Source organism: Mesocricetus auratus, unplaced genomic scaffold (genome assembly GCF_017639785.1).
Source record: "Mesocricetus auratus isolate SY011 unplaced genomic scaffold, BCM_Maur_2.0 Super-Scaffold_100023, whole genome shotgun sequence".
Lineage (NCBI taxonomy): Eukaryota > Metazoa > Chordata > Mammalia > Rodentia > Cricetidae > Mesocricetus > Mesocricetus auratus.
In genome coordinates this window covers 20,127,594-20,145,797 of record NW_024429204.1, presented here as the reverse complement: position 1 = coordinate 20,145,797, position 18,204 = coordinate 20,127,594, and the positions used below count along the sequence as shown (strand labels likewise).

Sequence of the window (18,204 nt, the reverse complement as noted above, 5' to 3'; positions counted from 1 at the left end):
CTGCTGCTTTCCGTCTTCTGTCTGCAGAACAGGAACTTGCTGTGTCTGTACGGCTCCTTAAGAGCCATCCTCTGTCTTTCTGATTCTTGTCTTAGGGGCTCAAAGAATTGACGACCCGTGTCTTGTAGAGTGTGGAGGAGAGAAGGTAGCTTTTGAGTGGAGTGACTTACTTCCTAGTCACTTTTGTGTCTTCCCTCTGCTTCTCCAAAGTGCCCTGACTGAGGCGTGAGGAATTGTCCCTAGACTAGAGAGCTGGCTGTTGGTTTTTCTCCCTAGGAATGAAGTGCTCTTAGCCATGGTGAATGACAAAAGCACTAAGCCAGGTCTTAGCCCCCATGATGCTACAGACAAGCATGTGACTTGAGTCATGTGATCTTATTTTCTCACTTTGTCCCTTGCACCTCACAGATACCCTGAGGAGAATCCGTTGTCGGGAGGTTGGCCATTCCTCTTCACAGTGCTCTCTCTTGTCTCAGGTTGTAAGCTCCTGTAATAGGGGCAGAGTCTGCTCAGTATGTCAGCCCAGGGCTGGACAAGTGGCAGTGCACCTGTCTGGAGTCAATGGTGACAAGAGCAGCAGCTAATAACCCTGTCATAGCAATGGGCTCCCAACAGCCATGCCGCAGGAATGACCCTGGTAGCCAGAATGGACAAGGGTCCCGACAAGCTGTAATCTGTCAGTGAGAGACAGGGATTAACCACCTATCAGGTGTGCTCATTAGAGCATGTTAGGACCATGAAGGCAAAGCCAGCAGGCCACGAGGAAGTGTCTGGAATCGACTGTCCTCCTTGGGCCTGTTTTAGCTTTTGGGAAGTCAGTGAGTAGAGCATATGTTGACCATAGCCAGGTGTCTGTGGTTCAGTTTTATTGCCATGGTATAGATTTTGGTAAAACTTCACTTTTCTTTACAGAAGCAATGCTAAATGTTTTTAATATAATTTTGGGGAGTATTTTTCTCCCTAGATGCTACTTTCTTCCACAGTTCTGAACCCTGATGTTTGCCTTGTGTTTGTTTCTAGGAGCTTTTGATGGGAGGCCGGCAGACTATTTATTCATGCTTCTCTTTAACTGGATTTGCATCGTGGTATCCTTCAGTGCAATTTTGGGCCGGAAATGCCCAAGGTTTAAGGTTTTGGGAAATAGAAATCTATAAAAACATTTAAATCAGTTTTAATACCATTTATCATACAATGTAGTTAATGAGAATAAACAGTATTCCCTTTTAAAGCTCGGGTGAATTGTAGGTTTTGGGGATGCCTCCTCTTTATTGCTTCTGGGAGTTTCCGTACTCAATTGAGTTTATTGCTGTCTCCTTGAGTCCAGCTCTCTGTTCTCTGGGTGACAGCTTGTCAACGAAGCACAGAGACTTTGTGCCATGAGACAGCTTGTGAAATCTGTGGCTGTTACCAGAAAATTAATTTTCTGACTTCATTGCTGTCTGCCCTTTGAGCCCTAAATAATAATCTAGTCCATCCATAAAGTCCCCTACTCTGGGTGTAGCCCATCTCTCTGTGAGGCACAGTTGATAAGCAAACTGTTGGACCTGACTGCCACTTGCAATTGGCCAAGAGCCAGAAAAAAATAGGGCGAGGGATACACTCTCCTTTAAGAGAAAAGAAAAGGTTATGGGCTGGTTCACGCTGTACATCCCTGAGTGTGAGCAGGGTCATTTGTTTCAAATGCACAGACATCCCCATCCTGTCTTGTAGGAGAGAAGGTGAGACAGTGGCAGGGACCAGAGGACCACGCTGTGCCGCGGCTTCGTTCATGTCTGTGTCTCCTGCTCTGCTGACTGTTCAGGCTAGTGGGGTGTTTATGCTTGGTTATCAGAGCTTTTGTGTGTGCCCATCTCTCCGTAAGTAATCCGATTGATAGAGAAATCAGACCAACCTTGATATCCATGGAATACTTTCTACAAATGATCTTTAACTTTACAAACCAAGATTACTGGCTTAGCAATGGATATGCAGGTAAGTCTCAACTATCTGCTCTTCTGTGTGTGTCAGCAGTTGAGATTAATTACATTGACCATATAAAATGATAACTGCTGTTATTGTGAATATACTGTTAGCTAAGCCTTTGAGGCTCTTGTAGGCGTTATCTAAATCATTGGCTTTTCTGTTTATTTCTGGTTTATGCTTGAGCACTCAGAGTAATGGGTATGTAGTATTTCCTGGGCAAGTGTGAGGCTATGTATTCTTTGAAAACAGATTATATGATTAAGGAAAAACTTTTCCCCCCAAATTACAGCTTACACTGATGCCTTTGATTTCATGTAAAAACATAACTGTTGGTTATAGAATTTTTAATGGAGTTCATTGTATGATAAATGATGTGATTAGTTTGTAATTTTCATCAGTGTGCTTTACAGACTGAGGGGGTGGGCGGTGTGGACAGCTGACACCAACCCATGGTGTGTGCTCCTGGAGCTCTCAGGGGTTTCCGTGTTGACTTTTGCAGCTGCTGATGATTCCACTGATCATGTCCGTGCTCTATGTCTGGGCCCAGCTCAACAGAGACCTGATTGTGTCCTTTTGGTTTGGAACGCGATTTAAGGTACTTCACTTAGGTGGGGCAAAACTCAGTTTTTGTCTTTGTAGTAGTGTCCCATCCCTCCTCCCCCCAAGCTCCAATGTGTATCTTCAGACACCTCCAGAAGGGGTCACTGCAGAGCAGTGTAGCATAGCAGGTGTCTTTCCTCTTCCCCCTCCTCAGACCTGCTCCTAGCCATCCCGGCATCCTTTGCTGATGTTGCTTCCAGTAATCCCTCTAACCTCAGGCTCCTCAGGGATGTGGTCTGTGTGCATGCTTGTGCTTGTGTGTGTGTATGTGCGTGCGTGCGTGTGTGTGTGTGTGTGTGTGAGAGAGAGAGAGAATCTGTGAGTGTGTGTGTGTGTGAGAGAGAGTGAGTATCTGTGAGTGTGTGTGAGTATGTGCGTGTGTGTGTGTGTGTGTGTGAGAGAGAGAGAGAGAGAGGGAGAGGGAGAGGGAGAGGGGGAGGAGAGAAATTGGAAGACATAACATGCAGGAATCCTGCCGTTTCTAATCTTTTTGTCACCCCTGCACTTCCTTTTAGGTTCTAAATACTTTTCCTAGATTAGCACCCTGGAATGCCACCTGAGCTTACCGTTGTCTACCTGTGATGTCCTATTCATTACAGAACAGAACATTGCTTGAGTCTCCTGCCGGGAGTTACACTTGTCTGGGGGATTTTCTAGTACTCACCTCAGCCTTACAGCTGTTTATGTATAACCTTCTTTTTACTAGTTTGTAAAGTTCCCTTGAGGTTCACTCTGTTTAGAATGGGGTCTTACATTTGTTCTAGGACCCAGATGTCCGATCTGGAAAGCTAATGTCTTGTTGAGACATCATACACAATGTTAGATAAAAATTCAAGCTAATTTTTTGTGACCATGTGCTGGTTGTAGTCACAGAGTTTGGGATATTTTTTGTCGTCATCCTTAAGACACTTGTTTATATCTTTGTTTATATTAATTCAGCAGTACTGTGTTTGAAAGGACTCCTTCCATGCAATTACAGGTGTACAGATACGTGTAGCTTTAGATGGGAAGATGGGAGTATGATAGGGATGATAGGGATGGTGACCTGGTGACTCCTGAAGCCCTGGTTAGTGTTTCCTTCCCCAGCTATAGTTTCCCCGTGTCACGGTGTCTTCAGATGTGGCTGCTCACATCTGTGTCCTCTTTCCTAGGCCTGTTACTTACCTTGGGTTATCCTTGGATTCAACTATATCATTGGAGGCTCGTAAGTAACGTTAGATTTATTTGACTGGAACACAATCCTTGGGAAACTCAATTCATCTTTGTCTTTCTTTGCTAGTCTTTCAAAGACTTTAAAGAATCTCACTGTTGGTATGTCAGAACCTTGTGAAGATGTTGGATATGATTGATTGCACAGCAGGACTTGAGGCCCTTTGACGTCTGTTAGCTTGTCACTACATATATTGTGTTTTTAGACACATGTCTTGAATGTATGTGCCTTTCTCTATTCTGTGTCCATACTGAGCAAATACAGAACTAACTTGCCTTGATTCCTCTTAGGAACTTATCCATAAGATTACTCTGTTGTGTAGTTTTAGGCACTTCCAGAGTGCCTTGGAAATGGTGCACTGCCCCAGAAGTGGAGAGTCTCAGATAAGAAATGTCTTGTACGTGGTTTGATGGTCTAGAACTTTTGCCAGGCAGGGCCGAATTTCCACTCTCTTGCTGAGATGTAGAAGACTTTTCATGTTTCCAGTCTGAGTTCAGAGAGAGACCATCTGATGGAGCCGTCCTGGAAGGACAGCACAGTGGTCAAGAGCAGGAACTGTTCTCGAAGAGAACCCAGTTTAGCTCCAGCGGGTCAGGCAGCACACAGCTGCCTGCAGCTTTAGCTCCATGGCTGTCTGATATCTCAGGCCTGCTTGGGGACGTGTATCCATGTGTATACACACAGGCACGATTACAAGTTAAAGTTTCTTCTGCCTGGTGTGGTGGTGCATGCCTTTAATCCCAGCACTTGGGAGACAGAGGCAGACTCTGTGAGTTCAAGGCCAGCCTGGTCTACAGAGTGATCTATTTCCAGGAAAACCAGAGCTACAAACAGAAAATATGTGTCTCAAAAAAACCAAAACAAAAATAGTGAGAATGTTCTTAAAAACAAAACAAAGCACAAGCTAGAGATATTTGAAGAGCTCCCATTTCCTACATTACCAAGTATTTTCAAAAGTTATAGATTATAAAAGCACTAATCCTTTCATATGCCTGATATATTTGCCCTGTGTGGTCCTTATTCCTCCTGTGTATTTACAGAGAGAAGTGTGTGAACTAAACAAAAGGACTGTGTAGATCATAGCACATTTTGAGATTGCTAAATCCTCCTCCACCCCTGAGGGCAGAAGTTACAGGCGTTGGTTTGCTCAGACCAAGCCACATGTGGGTGAAGATGAAGACTAAGTGTAATGTAGCTGTGGCTGGTGAGGTGACTGTGTGAAGAAGCCAGTGGTGAGGTGACTGTGTGAAGAAGCCAATACTTATTTCAGGATGCAGGACAAAGCTCAGCTGTCCCAGGTGGTCGCTGTGTCTCATCTTACTGTCAGGCTGCAAGGGAAGGGGGACTCACAGCTCCAGAAGTAAGGGCAGTCATTTGTCTGCCTGTGTCCCCTCCCTGCGTGGTTCTTGCTGGTCTGTGCCCTTGTCTGTTCTACAACACTGTGTTTCTGGTAATTCAGAGAGTCACTGGCTTTGCACCTTCCCCAGCTCCTGAAACAGGCTGGGACGGAGATAATATTTTGAGGGTGGGCAGGGGGCTTGGAGGAGATTTTGGAGGTGCTACTGGCCTTGAAAAGCTGTAGGCGTCATTAGTTCTCCAGGCCCAGTTTCCCTCTCCCCCAGAATACATTTGTCACTCACACTGTAAAAGGGCCCATTGTAGAGCTGTCACTGAGTCCCAGGGACTGGAGTGGACCAGAGTTGAGTCTGGCTCTTTTTCCCATGCTCTTAGTTAGTTACAGCGTGTTGCGGCTCCCGGTGCTGTAGAGCTGTCACTGAGTCCCAGGGACTGGAGTGGACCAGAGTTGAGTCTGGCTCTTTTTCCCATGCTCCTCGTTGCAGCGTGCTGCGGCTCCCCGTGCTACCCGGATGGATGTCTTTCACTGACTTGACTCTCTTTGCAGGGTGATCAATGAGCTCATTGGAAACCTCGTTGGACATCTTTATTTCTTCCTGATGTTCAGATACCCAATGGACTTGGGAGGGAGGAACTTCCTGTCCACACCTCAGTTTTTGTGAGTTTTTCTGCTTTTACTGCATGCTGTGTTGCCCTGTGGTTTCGGTATCCTTACTGGAGTTTAGTGAGAAGAGACACTTCACTGCTCTTCCTAAGGGACAGGTGTGAGCCCGTGAAGTTCTTACTGTGGCCACAGACAGGATGCCAAGGGTTGGTGGCACAGCTCTCTCCTTCATGACAGCTTCTCACTAAGATCACTGACTAGATTAGACCATCGCAGACCGATGAGTGTGCTGCAGAGTGCCAGGCTGGGAGCAGGCTCAATAGGGACGACCCCACCTTTGTCCTGGAACATTGGTTTCGCCCATAATATTGGCTGAGTAAGGTAGCCCATTGTTTGCAGTTTTTAAAATGTGCTCTTATTTGTTTTGTTTTAGGGATAGGGTTCCTGCTGTGTAGCTCAGGCTAGCCTCAAACCTTCCATCCTTCTGCCTCAGTCTCCCAAGTGCTGCAACTATAGGTGTGCCACCATCCTGCCTGGTTTAAACTTTGTATAGTAAATGTTATAGACTAGAAACATTGTAACTTGTTTAAAGTTAAAACGGGAGACTTGAGACTTGCATAGGGGTCTCAGCCCCTGGGCAGTAGGCGCCTCATTGTTGTCTTCTTCAGGTTAAGTAGGCGTTAAGTAGGCGGAAGAGGCCAAGGGCAAAGCTTTTGGGGGGTTGGATGGCATTCCCTTTGTATACTGCTTCTGATACTGGTCAGGTTGCTTATTGAAACTCCAACCTTTGGTTCGTAGTCTGAGTCACGAGACTGCCCTGTCTCTCAAGACTGGGTAAAGCCGCTCATTGTTGGTGGGTTGTGGGTGATGGTATAGGGCTGGGATCTGGGTTAATAAAACCCGGGTACCTAACGTTGTGGGAGGGCTGGTCCCTGAGAAGAGATGCTCAGACACTGAGTGTGTAAGTAGCATGACTGCTCTGAACAGAAGGCTGTTAAAGACGGACCCGTTAAGTCACCATCTGGGTGTCACAGCCTGCCTGACAAGCGCACCTGATCTTGTGCAGGGATGGGAGACAATCACTTGCATTTAAGAGTTAAAACCCTGAACCCCTTTGAGCCAAGGCATTATTGGAATGTTTGCAGTTCTACCCGAAAGGTAGATGAGGGGCAGTAACACCTGAGTAGTCTTTGCCCCAGCTCTGTGCAGGCTAGGGTATGTTTGTGGAAGACATTTGATTGTGAACTATAATACTCAGAAAAATTCAGTGGCTTGTTTGTTTCCAAAAGACAATAAGAAGAAATTTGTTTCTCTTCTTACCTCTGGGTTGCCTTTAGGCTGAAAGAAACAAATGACCAATCTGTTTGTAGCCCCCACAGGACACACAACGGCAGGCTTGGATCCCTGATCTAGCTTGTCAAGTAGGCTTGGCAGATGCATCCACTTAAAAAGCTTGCAGTCTGGGGAGTCACCAACAGTCACTCCACCTTAAAGGGCTAGTTTCTGACTTAACAGCTTACAGATATTTTTGTATTGTGGACGAGAGTGTAGGAAATTCTAATGGCAGAATCAGCACACTGGAGCCTGCCCGCCTTCTTCCCCTTGAGCTCTCTGCTGGTGGACGCCCTTCTGTCACACTTTGCATAAAGATCAGATGGCAAAATGGAGCTCCTTGCAAAAGCAGTAACTGCTTTGGAATTACCATAAATTTTTGTTGATTATGTATAATTGGGTGTCTTTTTATTCTAATTACTGGCATTTAATTTCACTCTCAGCTTAAGCGATGGAGCTGGCTTCTATATTGTCTTGAGTGTGCTGCAGAATGAGACAGCCTTGCTGCCTTTTTCAAGTGCTGTCCTCTTATGTACTTTAGAGGAATGGTACTGTACAAGAAGTCATACATGTTGACAATTTGACGCCTGGAAATGACATTTCAGATTGGTGATAAAACTGTATTTTATTTTTTAGTATTTTAGAGAGAGTTTTGCTTAGACTTCCTGATGGCTGAGGGTTTGTCATCCTGTCTCAAACTTCCAAGTGCTGGGATTTCAGGCCCATGTCACCATGTGTCACCGTGTCCAGCTGTGTGTTCAAGAGAGGAGTTGACTGGAGAATTCTAAGATAAATATCCTGCACTCCATATCTTTTCTAAGATACATATCCTGCACTCCATATCTGTTCTTCTGTACTGCATTCCTCAGGGTTAATTTTCTGTTTAAGAGGAGTCGCTCTTTAAAATGTCGCACGTGGATGCAGTGGCTGATGTTTCAGGAGTGGTACTCACTGTACGGCTGTTGTGCTATAGCGCTCGGTAAGGAGCATGTAAAGGCACTGGCTTAGAGTCCCTGTGCCTGGCCTTCAGTACCACCGTTATTCCTAAGGAGTTCTCAGGGCTTGCTTTCATTTTCTTGTTGATTGAATACGTTTTATGGCTGGGAACTGTGGCTCATGCCTCTAATCTCAGGTACTTGAGAGGGTGAGACCACAGGTTCTGGAGTTCAAGGCCAGCCTGGACAACTAAGTTTTTTTTTTTTTTTTCTTAATACAAAAAGAGGCTGTGAGCATTGGTTGTAGAGCATCTCCCTAGTACTCCCGAGGTTTTGGATTCAAGCCCCAGAACAGCCAAAAGAAATAAAAAAGGAAGGTGCGTGCGTGCGTGCGTGCGTGCGTGTGTGTGTGTGTGTGTGTGTGTGTGTTGTGACAGTCCAGTGAGTTTCTAAGCATGGCATACACAGGTGCCCCTTGAACACTGAGCTGCTTTCTTGTGAGGTTGAGCTGGTATCGGGTGTTGATATGACCTGTCATGACTTATTCTGGGTACAAAGGGTTTAAAACCTGGGTATCAGTTTATACTCCCTGCCTCTCAGCAAAAAAATTAAACTTTAGAACCCCATTACTAAGACGTGTTCAAACACATTGCTAATGTACTAATGCAGACAGCGAAGAGAAATATTGGCTGATGTTACTGAGAATAGAGACATGGCTTGAAGTTTTGTTAGCTGTCCTGTGATGCCTGGCTTATTAACTTGTAAGGTGAGAGATCATGCGACTCTTTGCGCCTTGGTGTTGGCACTATCTGAGATGGGGAGGGTGCAGTTGGAGGGCAGGGAGGAATAAACTAGAACAACCTCACCCATAGCTTCAAGACAGAAAGCGCTGACCCAGATGTCTCCAGTAGACGCAGGCTCAGAGCTGGGGCTCAGGCGTGCTGCCTGGGTTTGTGTGATGTGTGTGCTTGTTGAGTCCTGCGATCCAGTCTGACCCCTGCTGGCACACCACGAAGCCACCAGTGCTCCTTGTGCTCGCCCGGGCTTGGTGCCTGATCCTTTCCTTATTGCCCTGCACACATTCCGTCTGTGACCGGCGAGTTAGCTGAAAGCTTGATAAAGTTAAGAAATATGAGAAGCATCTGTCGTCTGTGGCCAGGGCATGGCACTAAGTGCTACAAAGGAAAGCTAAGCGAGACAGTGTCCCTGGCCTCTCAGTGTGCAAATGTCTGCAAGAACAGGAGATGGAGATGGTCCTCAATGACCGTGTTGTCTGTTTCCTCTCTGCTCCAGGTACCGCTGGCTCCCCAGCAGGAGAGGAGGGGTGTCTGGGTTTGGTGTGCCCCCTGCTAGCGTGAGGCGAGCTGCTGATCAGAACGGTGGAGGCAGACACAACTGGGGCCAGGGCTTCCGACTTGGAGACCAGTGAGGATTGCCTCTGGCCTGCCCACCAGCCACGTGAAGCAGGTGACAGCGACCTGTCCTCCCAGTGCCGGGCCAGCCTCATGGCCAAGATTTTGCCGCCGCTCTTGGACCTGACCCACGCTGAATGTAGTCTTTCAGTACGAGACGAGATTTTTAATCCTGAAGGAAAATACAAGTGTTGCTCAAGTTTCATGCTTCCCATTCAAGTCCTTACTGCTGTGAAGAACAAATATCAGCCGTGTAGATTTCAAACCCGACTGCTTTGCTGGTGTCTTCTCTTCCTCCCTGCCCAAGTGGGGTTGGTTAGCCAAGCCCTGCCAGAGGGTCCCCTCCTCTTTCTCACACATGTCCCCAGCTGCAGCTAGAGTTGTTCACAAAATGGTTCTGCCTTTGACAGACTCTTGTTCATTGACTTTTGCCAAAGCTTGGTCACAAAGAGCTTGTTCGCGCCTGGCTCTCAGCTGCTCTGTCAGGACCGGGACAGTAGGGAGAAGACTGGAGCGGAGACGAAAGGCTTTCTCAGCTGTGGGGACTGTGTCAGCCTGACAGCAGGGCGGCCATTTGCTGCCTCCTCAGATATTTTTATACAAAAAGCACCACTGAGTCAGCGAGGGCCCAGACTGGGATAATGAGGTTTAGGAGTTGTTGCGACGCTCTTTTCTCCCCCTAAGCCAAGTGATGGATCAGAACTATAGCGGAGTTGCTTCTAACACAGAGAATGGGTTTAAACACGATCTCTTTGTATTTCTTCCATGGGATGTACTGGCTTGTGTACACAGAGAAGTTGTGCTGTGCTGTGTTGTTTGGAGGTTCCAAATCATGTTGGCCAGACAGATGTCCCTCGAGGCCAGCCTCGGGCATTGATTCCATTTCATCCTCATTGTGGGTGTGTGCTCATTGAGTCGGTGGAGGAGACAGCATCAGACTCTTGACATTTTTCTGCCATTGTTTTTGTCCCTTAACTTTCGGTCGAGTGTTTTGTTAATGGTGAAGGAATTATGGCTCTTTGGATGCTTGTCAATCCGTTTTTAAGGCTAACAGAAGCACAGGGCTTAAGTCACACGGAATTAGAATTATTCACATCTCTGTTGTCTTGGGTCATGCATGTATACACTTTGTGAATCAGACCTATTCTCTTTTTATAGGTGGGCTTTAGCCTGCTGAGCACAGCTCATCACTAAATAAAGTTTTCTGAAGGCTTTATATAGTTACTTTATGCTTTTGTTCAGAGTCCAGGCTTCTGGGAGCAGAGTCGTGTGGCCGCTATACTTTAAATGCTGTCAAAAGGTTTCTGACACTTCGGTTGGTTCCTTGCAGGAAATGGGCCCTAACAGTATGACTTGTCTTTCTCTGTGCATTGAAACTGATGTGTGTTATATTAGGAAGGGGCGTGGGTTAAAAAGAGCTGCTTTCCAAAAGTGTGTGGGCCTCTCCTTGTTTAATTTGTGTGATAAACTGTTAGGTGGAGAGAGGCTGAACCTGAACTCCACAGGCTCTCCACCGACCTGAGGCTGTGATAACGTGTTTATAAAATCCCAGACGCCACTCTCCCTGTGCAAAGTGGAGGCTCGAACTTGGAAAAGACTCTACCAGCGAGAGAGTGAGAGATTGCTCTGTGCCCTCTTACCAGGCTGGCTCCTGAGAGCACTGGTTGTTCTAAGGGTCTGCAAGTGTGTAGAACTTTCCTGTTCAAGGCAAAATGTTGATTAGAGTTTTTGTTCCGGACATGGTTAGGAAGCTGATAGTTTTATAATCTTGCCTGGATTACCAGTCCTTCCAGGATATTTTTACCAAAGCGAGCTGTCTGAGTTTTGACTTCACAAAGTAAGACATCACAGTGGGTTCTCTTTATGAATGTGAAAAAAACTTATTTTGTACAGACAGCTTTCCTTTTTGTAACTAATCCTTTTTACTGGTAAATATTGTAAATTAAAATGTGCAACTTGAAGGCTGTCTATGTTACGTTTCCATACCTCTGCTGTGCTGTGTTATACGATGTAATTTATGTTACTGTCTTCACTGGATCAGTTTTATGTGATCTCCAGTAGTTTTTGATTAGCAGGACACAGCAAGTCTTTTTGTGTATGATTGTTGTTCATAATTAGAAAATGTCGGAATTCCTGGAAGAATTAGTACTGAGTTTTCCTTTGTGTGTGTGTGTGTGAGAGAGAGAGAGAGAGAGAGAGAGAGAGAGAGAGAGAGAGAGAAAGGGGGGAGGGAAGGAGGGAGGGAAAGAAAGTGTGTGTGTGTGTGTGTAAGAAAAATTGTGTATATGTGTGAGAGAATATGAGTGTGAGTGTGTGTAAGAAAAGGTGCCTGAGCAAATTTGTGAGAAAGAATGTGAGTGTGTGTGTGTGTGTATGTATGTTTTGATTGGGTCTTAGTATATAGCCCAGACTGTAAAATTGGCCTCCCAAGTTCTGAAATTAGGCATAAACCACCACCTGTAGTTTGGGTTTTTAGTTAATGAAGCAGGGTACTTCCAAATTTTAGGTTTTTATCCATGGGTGTGAGTGTTGGAACTCTGGAATTATATAAACCTTTCCTTAATGTTAGAACCGCACACTAGAACACACATGCTTAGTTTTTCATCTTAAAGATGAACAATTTGAGTATGGCTTCCTGGCCTTGCGATGCATTTATTCCAAGACACCAGCACGAGGAAGCAGAGCTGTGCGCCTCCTTTCTCCTAGAGAAATAATGAGAGAAGAAGAAGAAGAAGAAAGACCTTATTTGTAAAGACAGAACATTGCCAGTCTGCTGATGTTCCGCTACCTTTTGAATAGCACTAACAGACAGTGTTGCCGTTGCCAGCATCTTCCTTGCCAGCGATGTAAGGTCCCACGCCATTTTACATTTTCAGTAGTGACAATACTGAAGAATGAAACTTGTTAACCCTTGGGAAAAGGTACGCGTCTTTCTGGACTTCTCACTGGTAGGTAGTATCTTAGAAGCCTGGCCCGGGCAAGTGTGGTTTGTGTGTTTGCTTTCCAGAGTGGTTCTGGGTTGGGACTGGGTGATGCTGTGTCCTGTGATTCCTGAGGCGTGTGGCTTAAGCCCTGGCTCTTGTCCCAGTGTTAACCTTCCACATTGTTAGGCTCTCTGATCTGTTCTGACGTGTTGATGTCTGCATTCAGGTGGATTCCATTGTGCATATTTTAGGACTCCGCCGTGACTTTTCTGACAGGAACCTCATTTGGGATGGGGGGAGAGAGAGAGTTGTGACCTTGTGTCATTTCCTTTCTACATGGTTTTAAAGTTCCCGGCGATTCTGATATTCAGTTGACTTTGGGAACCAATGTTTAAACCAACTTATCCTTTTATTAAATGTGCTCTTTTGATAACTTCACATATACGTGTCTATATAGTACATTTTGATTACTGTCACTTCATCCTCTCTTATCCCTGTCACACCTGTCACCAGCCCCTATCAGTCCCTTCCCCACATTCATGGAGTTGGGTTTTGTGACCCAGAGTGTAACCAGGGCTGTTTGTGTATTTATGGGTTTGCTGCTGTTCACTGGAGCGTGGTGAACTCATCAGCGGGTGTACGATTGGAGGCGATGTCTGGCCTCTCCCAGAATGCATCAGCAGCTCATAGTCCAACAGGGAAAGCAGGCTCACATGGGCCCCCTTTTCATCTATGATTTACTCGTGACAAGCTCAGCCTAGTGCAGGTCCACTGCTGGCAGCTCCCGCTGTTGTGACGTTATGGTTGGCATGACTGTACCGCCGATCTCCCTTTCTTCCGGCTCTTACCGTCTTCCGTTTTTCCGCACTGTTCCTGCAGCTTAGAGGGATGTCCATTGAGAGCTCAGCCTCAACTGCAGCTCCGTGTCTTGAGCAGTTCTTTCTTCATTTGCTGCCTTTCATTGTATTTACAAGGCGGCTTGGTACAGTGTCGGTTTAGCTAAACAGTCATAGTAAGTTTCCCCCAGGCCTAAGACTTCAGCCATGAGTTCCTCAGTGTTCATAGTGCCGGGCATGGGTTTCTTCTGGAATGGACCTCAAAACCCATCAGTGCTTCCTTGCTCCCCTGACAGCTGAGCCATAACTGCATCAGTGGACACGTCTTACTTGGCAGGTTGGTACTGTGGCTCACAGGGCTTTTAGCCGGGTAAGGCTGCTGCTCTCTGCTTAGCTTATGCTTCCGGTACTCTGACAGCTAGCTATCCAGGGGGAAACCTCCGACTCATCCAGTTTGACTTCTCTGCCTCTTACGCCCAGTGTATGTGGTGTCCTCAGCCTCGGGGTCTTATCAGCTAGTTCTGCAGGACAGCAGAGAGGAATTTCAAGGCCCTATTTTGCACTGGAAACTTCTGGAGCCTCTGTGACCGATGGCTCTAAGCAGGTATACATACTTGGCACTAGGGTTTTGGTTTACTGACACCCGACTCTTCGTTTCAGCATTATTCGGCCATGCAAGCTTATCGCCCCCCCAGGTCTCATGTGTTTTTACTCGGCTAACAAAGTAGTAGGTTCCCATTTGGCTTTTTCCTGCACCTTTCATTCTGTAAACCAACTTTTGAAGTATTTTTTTCCAGATAAGGAAAGACTCAGTAAGTCATGCAGCTAAGTGCCAAAGTCAAGAATCTCACTTTGTGCTGTTCTTTATTGAGACCAAAGCAGACGCCGGCAGGGCATGCTGTACCTTCAAGATGTGTGCGTCCTACTGAGGCAGTCCACTTGACCTGCCGCGGGTAATCTTGTATTTTGCTACGTAAGCAAACACAGTTAAATTCAGCAAGCCTCCAGAGTGGAGATGTGAGGCGAGAGGACCTCGGTGTTGAGGAATTGGTAGGCTGTCGTCGCCTAAGGTAGACAGGAGCCGCTTGTTCTGGGGAGAGGCACTAGCAAGTGAGGTAATTCAGAAATTAACACTGCTAGGCATGGCTGCTTGTGCCAGTGGTCCTGGTGTTGGGCTCGGTGGTCCAGAGATGAGTGCGTCCTCGAAGCTCGTTGACCTAGCCTGCATTGATGGGCTTCAGGTTCACACGATGAAGCCGAGGAAAGATGGCCGCTGCCCACCTCTGGCCTGCACGCGCATGTGCACAACAGCACATGCTCATACAGCGGGTACAGTCCAACCCACACCAGGCCGGACATGCAGGAAACAGGTAGGGAGGTAGGGTGTGGCTGGGGAAAGGCTGAGAAGGGAGTTGGGGACCGAGTTCAGCGGAGGGAGTTAGGAGAGAGGGCTAGCGCAGGACAGAACTGGCCACATTTTGTGTTGGTGGCCGTGGTGCAGTTGAGGATAAGGCTTGCTCTCACCCAAGGCGCTGGGCTTGGATTGGGGGTGGGGCTGAGTGCCCCAGTGACTGGCTTGAGACAAAGACCAACTGCAGAATTGCTGGGGCTTCGGAGGAAGACGGTCGCTTATGCCAACTGGTTTCCGCTGGTGCTGGGCTCAGGGAACTACGGGTCGGAAGAGGCCTGCGAGACCTTATTTACAGGCAGTGTTGGTGCTGTATGTTAGAGATAACTGGATGCCGGATGACAGACATCCACCCTGAGCCATCATGCGTATACCCCTTTTTCTGTGGACGTCGAACCCATCAAATTTTAAAAACGGGCATTTGTACAACACCATCTGTTGCTGGGAAAGGGACAGCTCTGTAGGTCCAGGTGAGGGAGAGGCAGCTCTGATCCTGTGTCACCCTGCAGGGCCCAGCTGAAGCAGTGTTTCTTCAAGGAGAGACAGAGGCCTGCAGGGAGAATTCAGCACCTTCCCGTGTGTTCCTGTGGTACCCTGGTGTGGGCTTTGTGACACGCATTTTGTCATTTGCTAAATCTTTCCCATGGTTGGTAATTGGCATTCTACGTTAAGGACTGCTCAAGAACTGTCGCTATTTTGTTTAAGTTAGAAGGTGCGAGATGGAATACGAACCAAGAGGTCCATTAACCATAGAGTTTATTGAAGGGCTGGGAGTGCGAGAGGGGGAGAGAGAGAGAGAGAGAGAGAGAGAGAAAGAGAGAGAGAGAGGGAGAGGGAGAGGGAGAGGGAGAGGGAGAGGGAGAGAGAGGGAGAGAGAGGGAGAGAGAGGGAGAGAGAGGGAGAGAGAGGGAGAGAGAGGGAGAGAGAGGGAGAGAGAGGGAGAGAGAGGGAGAGAGAGGGAGAGAGAGGGAGAGAGAGGGAGAGAGAGGGAGAGAGAGGGAGAGAGAGGGAGAGAGAGGGAGAGAGAGGGAGAGAGAGAGAGAGAGAGAGAGAGAGAGGAGAGAGAGAGGAGAGAGAGAGAGGAGAGAGAGAGGAGAGAGAGAGAGGAGAGGAGAGAGGAGACGTAAGAAGAGTGAGATAAGAGCGTAAGTGGGCGGAGTCTGTCTTTTAGAGGGGTCCTTTGCATCTGAGTGCAGACTGGTTCTCATGGAACCCTGGGCTGGCCAGAGAGCTGCCTGAGTGCATTCTGCCGGGTAACGGGAGCAGTCCAGAGTAATGCCTGAACCTTTCAAGAACAGTAAAGGCACGCCAAATAAAATAGAGGGTTTGTGGGAATTAGTTTGGTTTGGTTTCTGAGACAAGATCTTATGTAGGCCCATATTGGCCCCACTGGGTAGCTGAGGATGGCCTTGAACTTCTGATCCGTCTCTTCTGTCTCCTGAAGGCATGGATTATAGGCATGTACCAACCATGCCTGGCTTATGCATTGCTAGAGATCTAACTCAGGGTTTTACCAGTGCTGGGAGAGCACTCTGCCCACGGACCTGGCTCTCCAGCCTTGTCACGTGGTGTTTGAATTGAGTTGAGTAGAGATTCTGGGCTGCTTTAGGGGAGCTAAGGACCTGGTCCCCCAAGAGCATTAAAGATGATGGTGTTCATGTAAAAAGACATAGTATGAAAAGAGGTTGAGAAGAATGGGAAGAATGCACTCAGAGCGTTCCTGTCTACACTGTGTAGTTACATGTTAATGAGCCTTATGCTTGGGGTGCTTTGGATAAAGGAGACGGTACAGACAAGCCAGAGCACGCGGGAGTTAATTGAAGGTGTAAATTTGGTTCGCTCTTTGAGAAATCCCCCTGGGGTCAATGCATGTGTCAGTGTACTAGGAAGAGGAAACCCCTGGTATGTCATGGGACCACACAGACCTCGGAGTACAGAACCGAATTTAGGTACAGGACATGAGGCACTTTGGCAGAATAACAGGGCTCATTGGAAGCCTTCACCTGACCCAGATAAATCTGATTTCTCCTCGGTGTGCTGGTCTTTTCACAAGGGCTGGCATGGACACAGTGGGTCCTTGTTATTAAGGACAATCAGCGTTGGCATAGGGAGCCTTTGGCTTTGGGCTGTACTTGTCTTGATAAAGAAGTAGCCCAGCTCTAAGGATGTGATGCTTCCCAGCCAGGGCCCGGCTGCCTCCTCGTGGGGCCTGGACCCATTCCTGGAGAGGAGATTGAGACTTCGTGGTCATATAGGCTCTCTGTGTAAGAAGAGCCCTGGCTCAGTTAACCCCAAGGAGAGTCTATTGGAGGGGTGTAGGAGAACTGGTGGCCAGAGGACCTGCTGCGAACTCTTCTCTTGGCAGGTCACCCGGGATCCAGGAGGCGAGCATTGGGCTCATCCCTTGCTGGACTACATTCATTTCACCGTTGATTCTGTTCCTGTGTTCCCTGTAGGATGCAACTCCTCAGTCTTGCTGGCCCAGATTAGACATTCTGCTCCTAGCTTTAAATTCAGGGGAAAACATTTTTACTGTCAATCCCATTATGGCTACCCACAATAGGAGGAGAGGTCTTCGTCTAAAAGCATGTAGAGTGCTCTTGCGGGAAGAAGTGGGGGCTGGGTAGGCAGCAGGCCCTGGCTGGGTGTGTATGCCGCACATCTGGCCTGGGAGACGCTACTGGCCGTGTTACATTTTAGCCTGAAGCTGAGACAGTATCTACACCCTTGAGCTTGGCGACCAAGAATTTCGCAGGGAATGTACAGTTTGCTGATTATTTAGGGGAGAGACGGAAATGGTGGGAGCTAGGCTGAATGGCGGCCTGCGTTTGGAGGTAGGTACTGTCTCTGCTCTCCATCCCATCTCCAGCTGAGCCTCCCCTGTGTAGGCTTTCTGTCTTAGGAGTTATTGTCTTAGGGTTTCTGTTGCTGAGATAGACACCACGACCAAGTTGGGGAGGAAAGGGTTTATTTGGCTTACACTTCACATTGCTGTTCATTGCTGAAGGAAGCCAAGGCCAGGAACTTACACAGGGCAGGATCCCAGAGGCGGAGCTGATGCAGAGGCCATTGGAGGGGCGCTGCTTACTGGCTTATTTCTCCTGGTCAGCCCACCTTGTTAAAGAACCCAGGGCCAGCAGCCCAGGGATGGCACCACCCACCATGGGCTGGGCCCTCCCCCATTGATCACTAACTGAGAAAACGCCTTACAGCTGGATCTCATGGAGGCATTTCCTCAGCTGAGGCTCCTTCCTCTCTGATGACTCTAGCTCTGTCAAGTTGACACAAAACCCCCCAAGTACTGACCCTTTGTCAGGTTGATGCCCAAACACATCACTTCCTTTCTTATTCATCCCCAAGTTCTTAAGTAACTTTAAAAGTCCCACAGTCTTTACAGATTCAAGCACATTAAAATTTCAGTTCCTTTAAAATAGCCAACCCCTTTAAAAATGCAAAGTCTTAAAATTCAAGTCCATCAACTAGGAGCTCCAATAAAATACTTTCTTACTTCAACAGGGAAAAATGGGCACAGTCACAGACAAATCAAAGCAAAACAAAATTCTAACCATCCAGCTGGGCAGTGGTGGCACACACCTTTAGTCCCAGCACTCGGGAGGCAGAGGCA

General features: G+C 47.4%; 1 protein-coding gene across 4 annotated transcripts in view; it reads left to right on the top strand.

The window, feature by feature from the left end:
* Positions 1–18,204, top strand: part of Derl1 (derlin 1) — a 93,402-nt gene that overhangs the window by 12,869 nt on the left and 62,329 nt on the right. For 2 of the 4 annotated variants that reach the window (XM_005082732.4, XM_040730352.1), the window contains exons 3-8: positions 1,021–1,085; positions 1,945–1,971; positions 2,462–2,557; positions 3,714–3,766; positions 5,676–5,786; positions 9,293–11,550. In XM_005082732.4, the coding sequence (XP_005082789.1) occupies positions 1,021–1,085; positions 1,945–1,971; positions 2,462–2,557; positions 3,714–3,766; positions 5,676–5,786; positions 9,293–9,428 (488 nt within the window). In that variant the 3' untranslated portion in view covers positions 9,429–11,550. Of the gene's footprint in view, positions 1–1,020; positions 1,086–1,944; positions 1,972–2,461; positions 2,558–3,713; positions 3,767–5,675; positions 5,787–9,292; positions 11,551–18,204 lie in introns of those variants that run through there. The other 2 variants (XM_040730351.1, XM_040730350.1) reach the window with 1 other exon arrangement.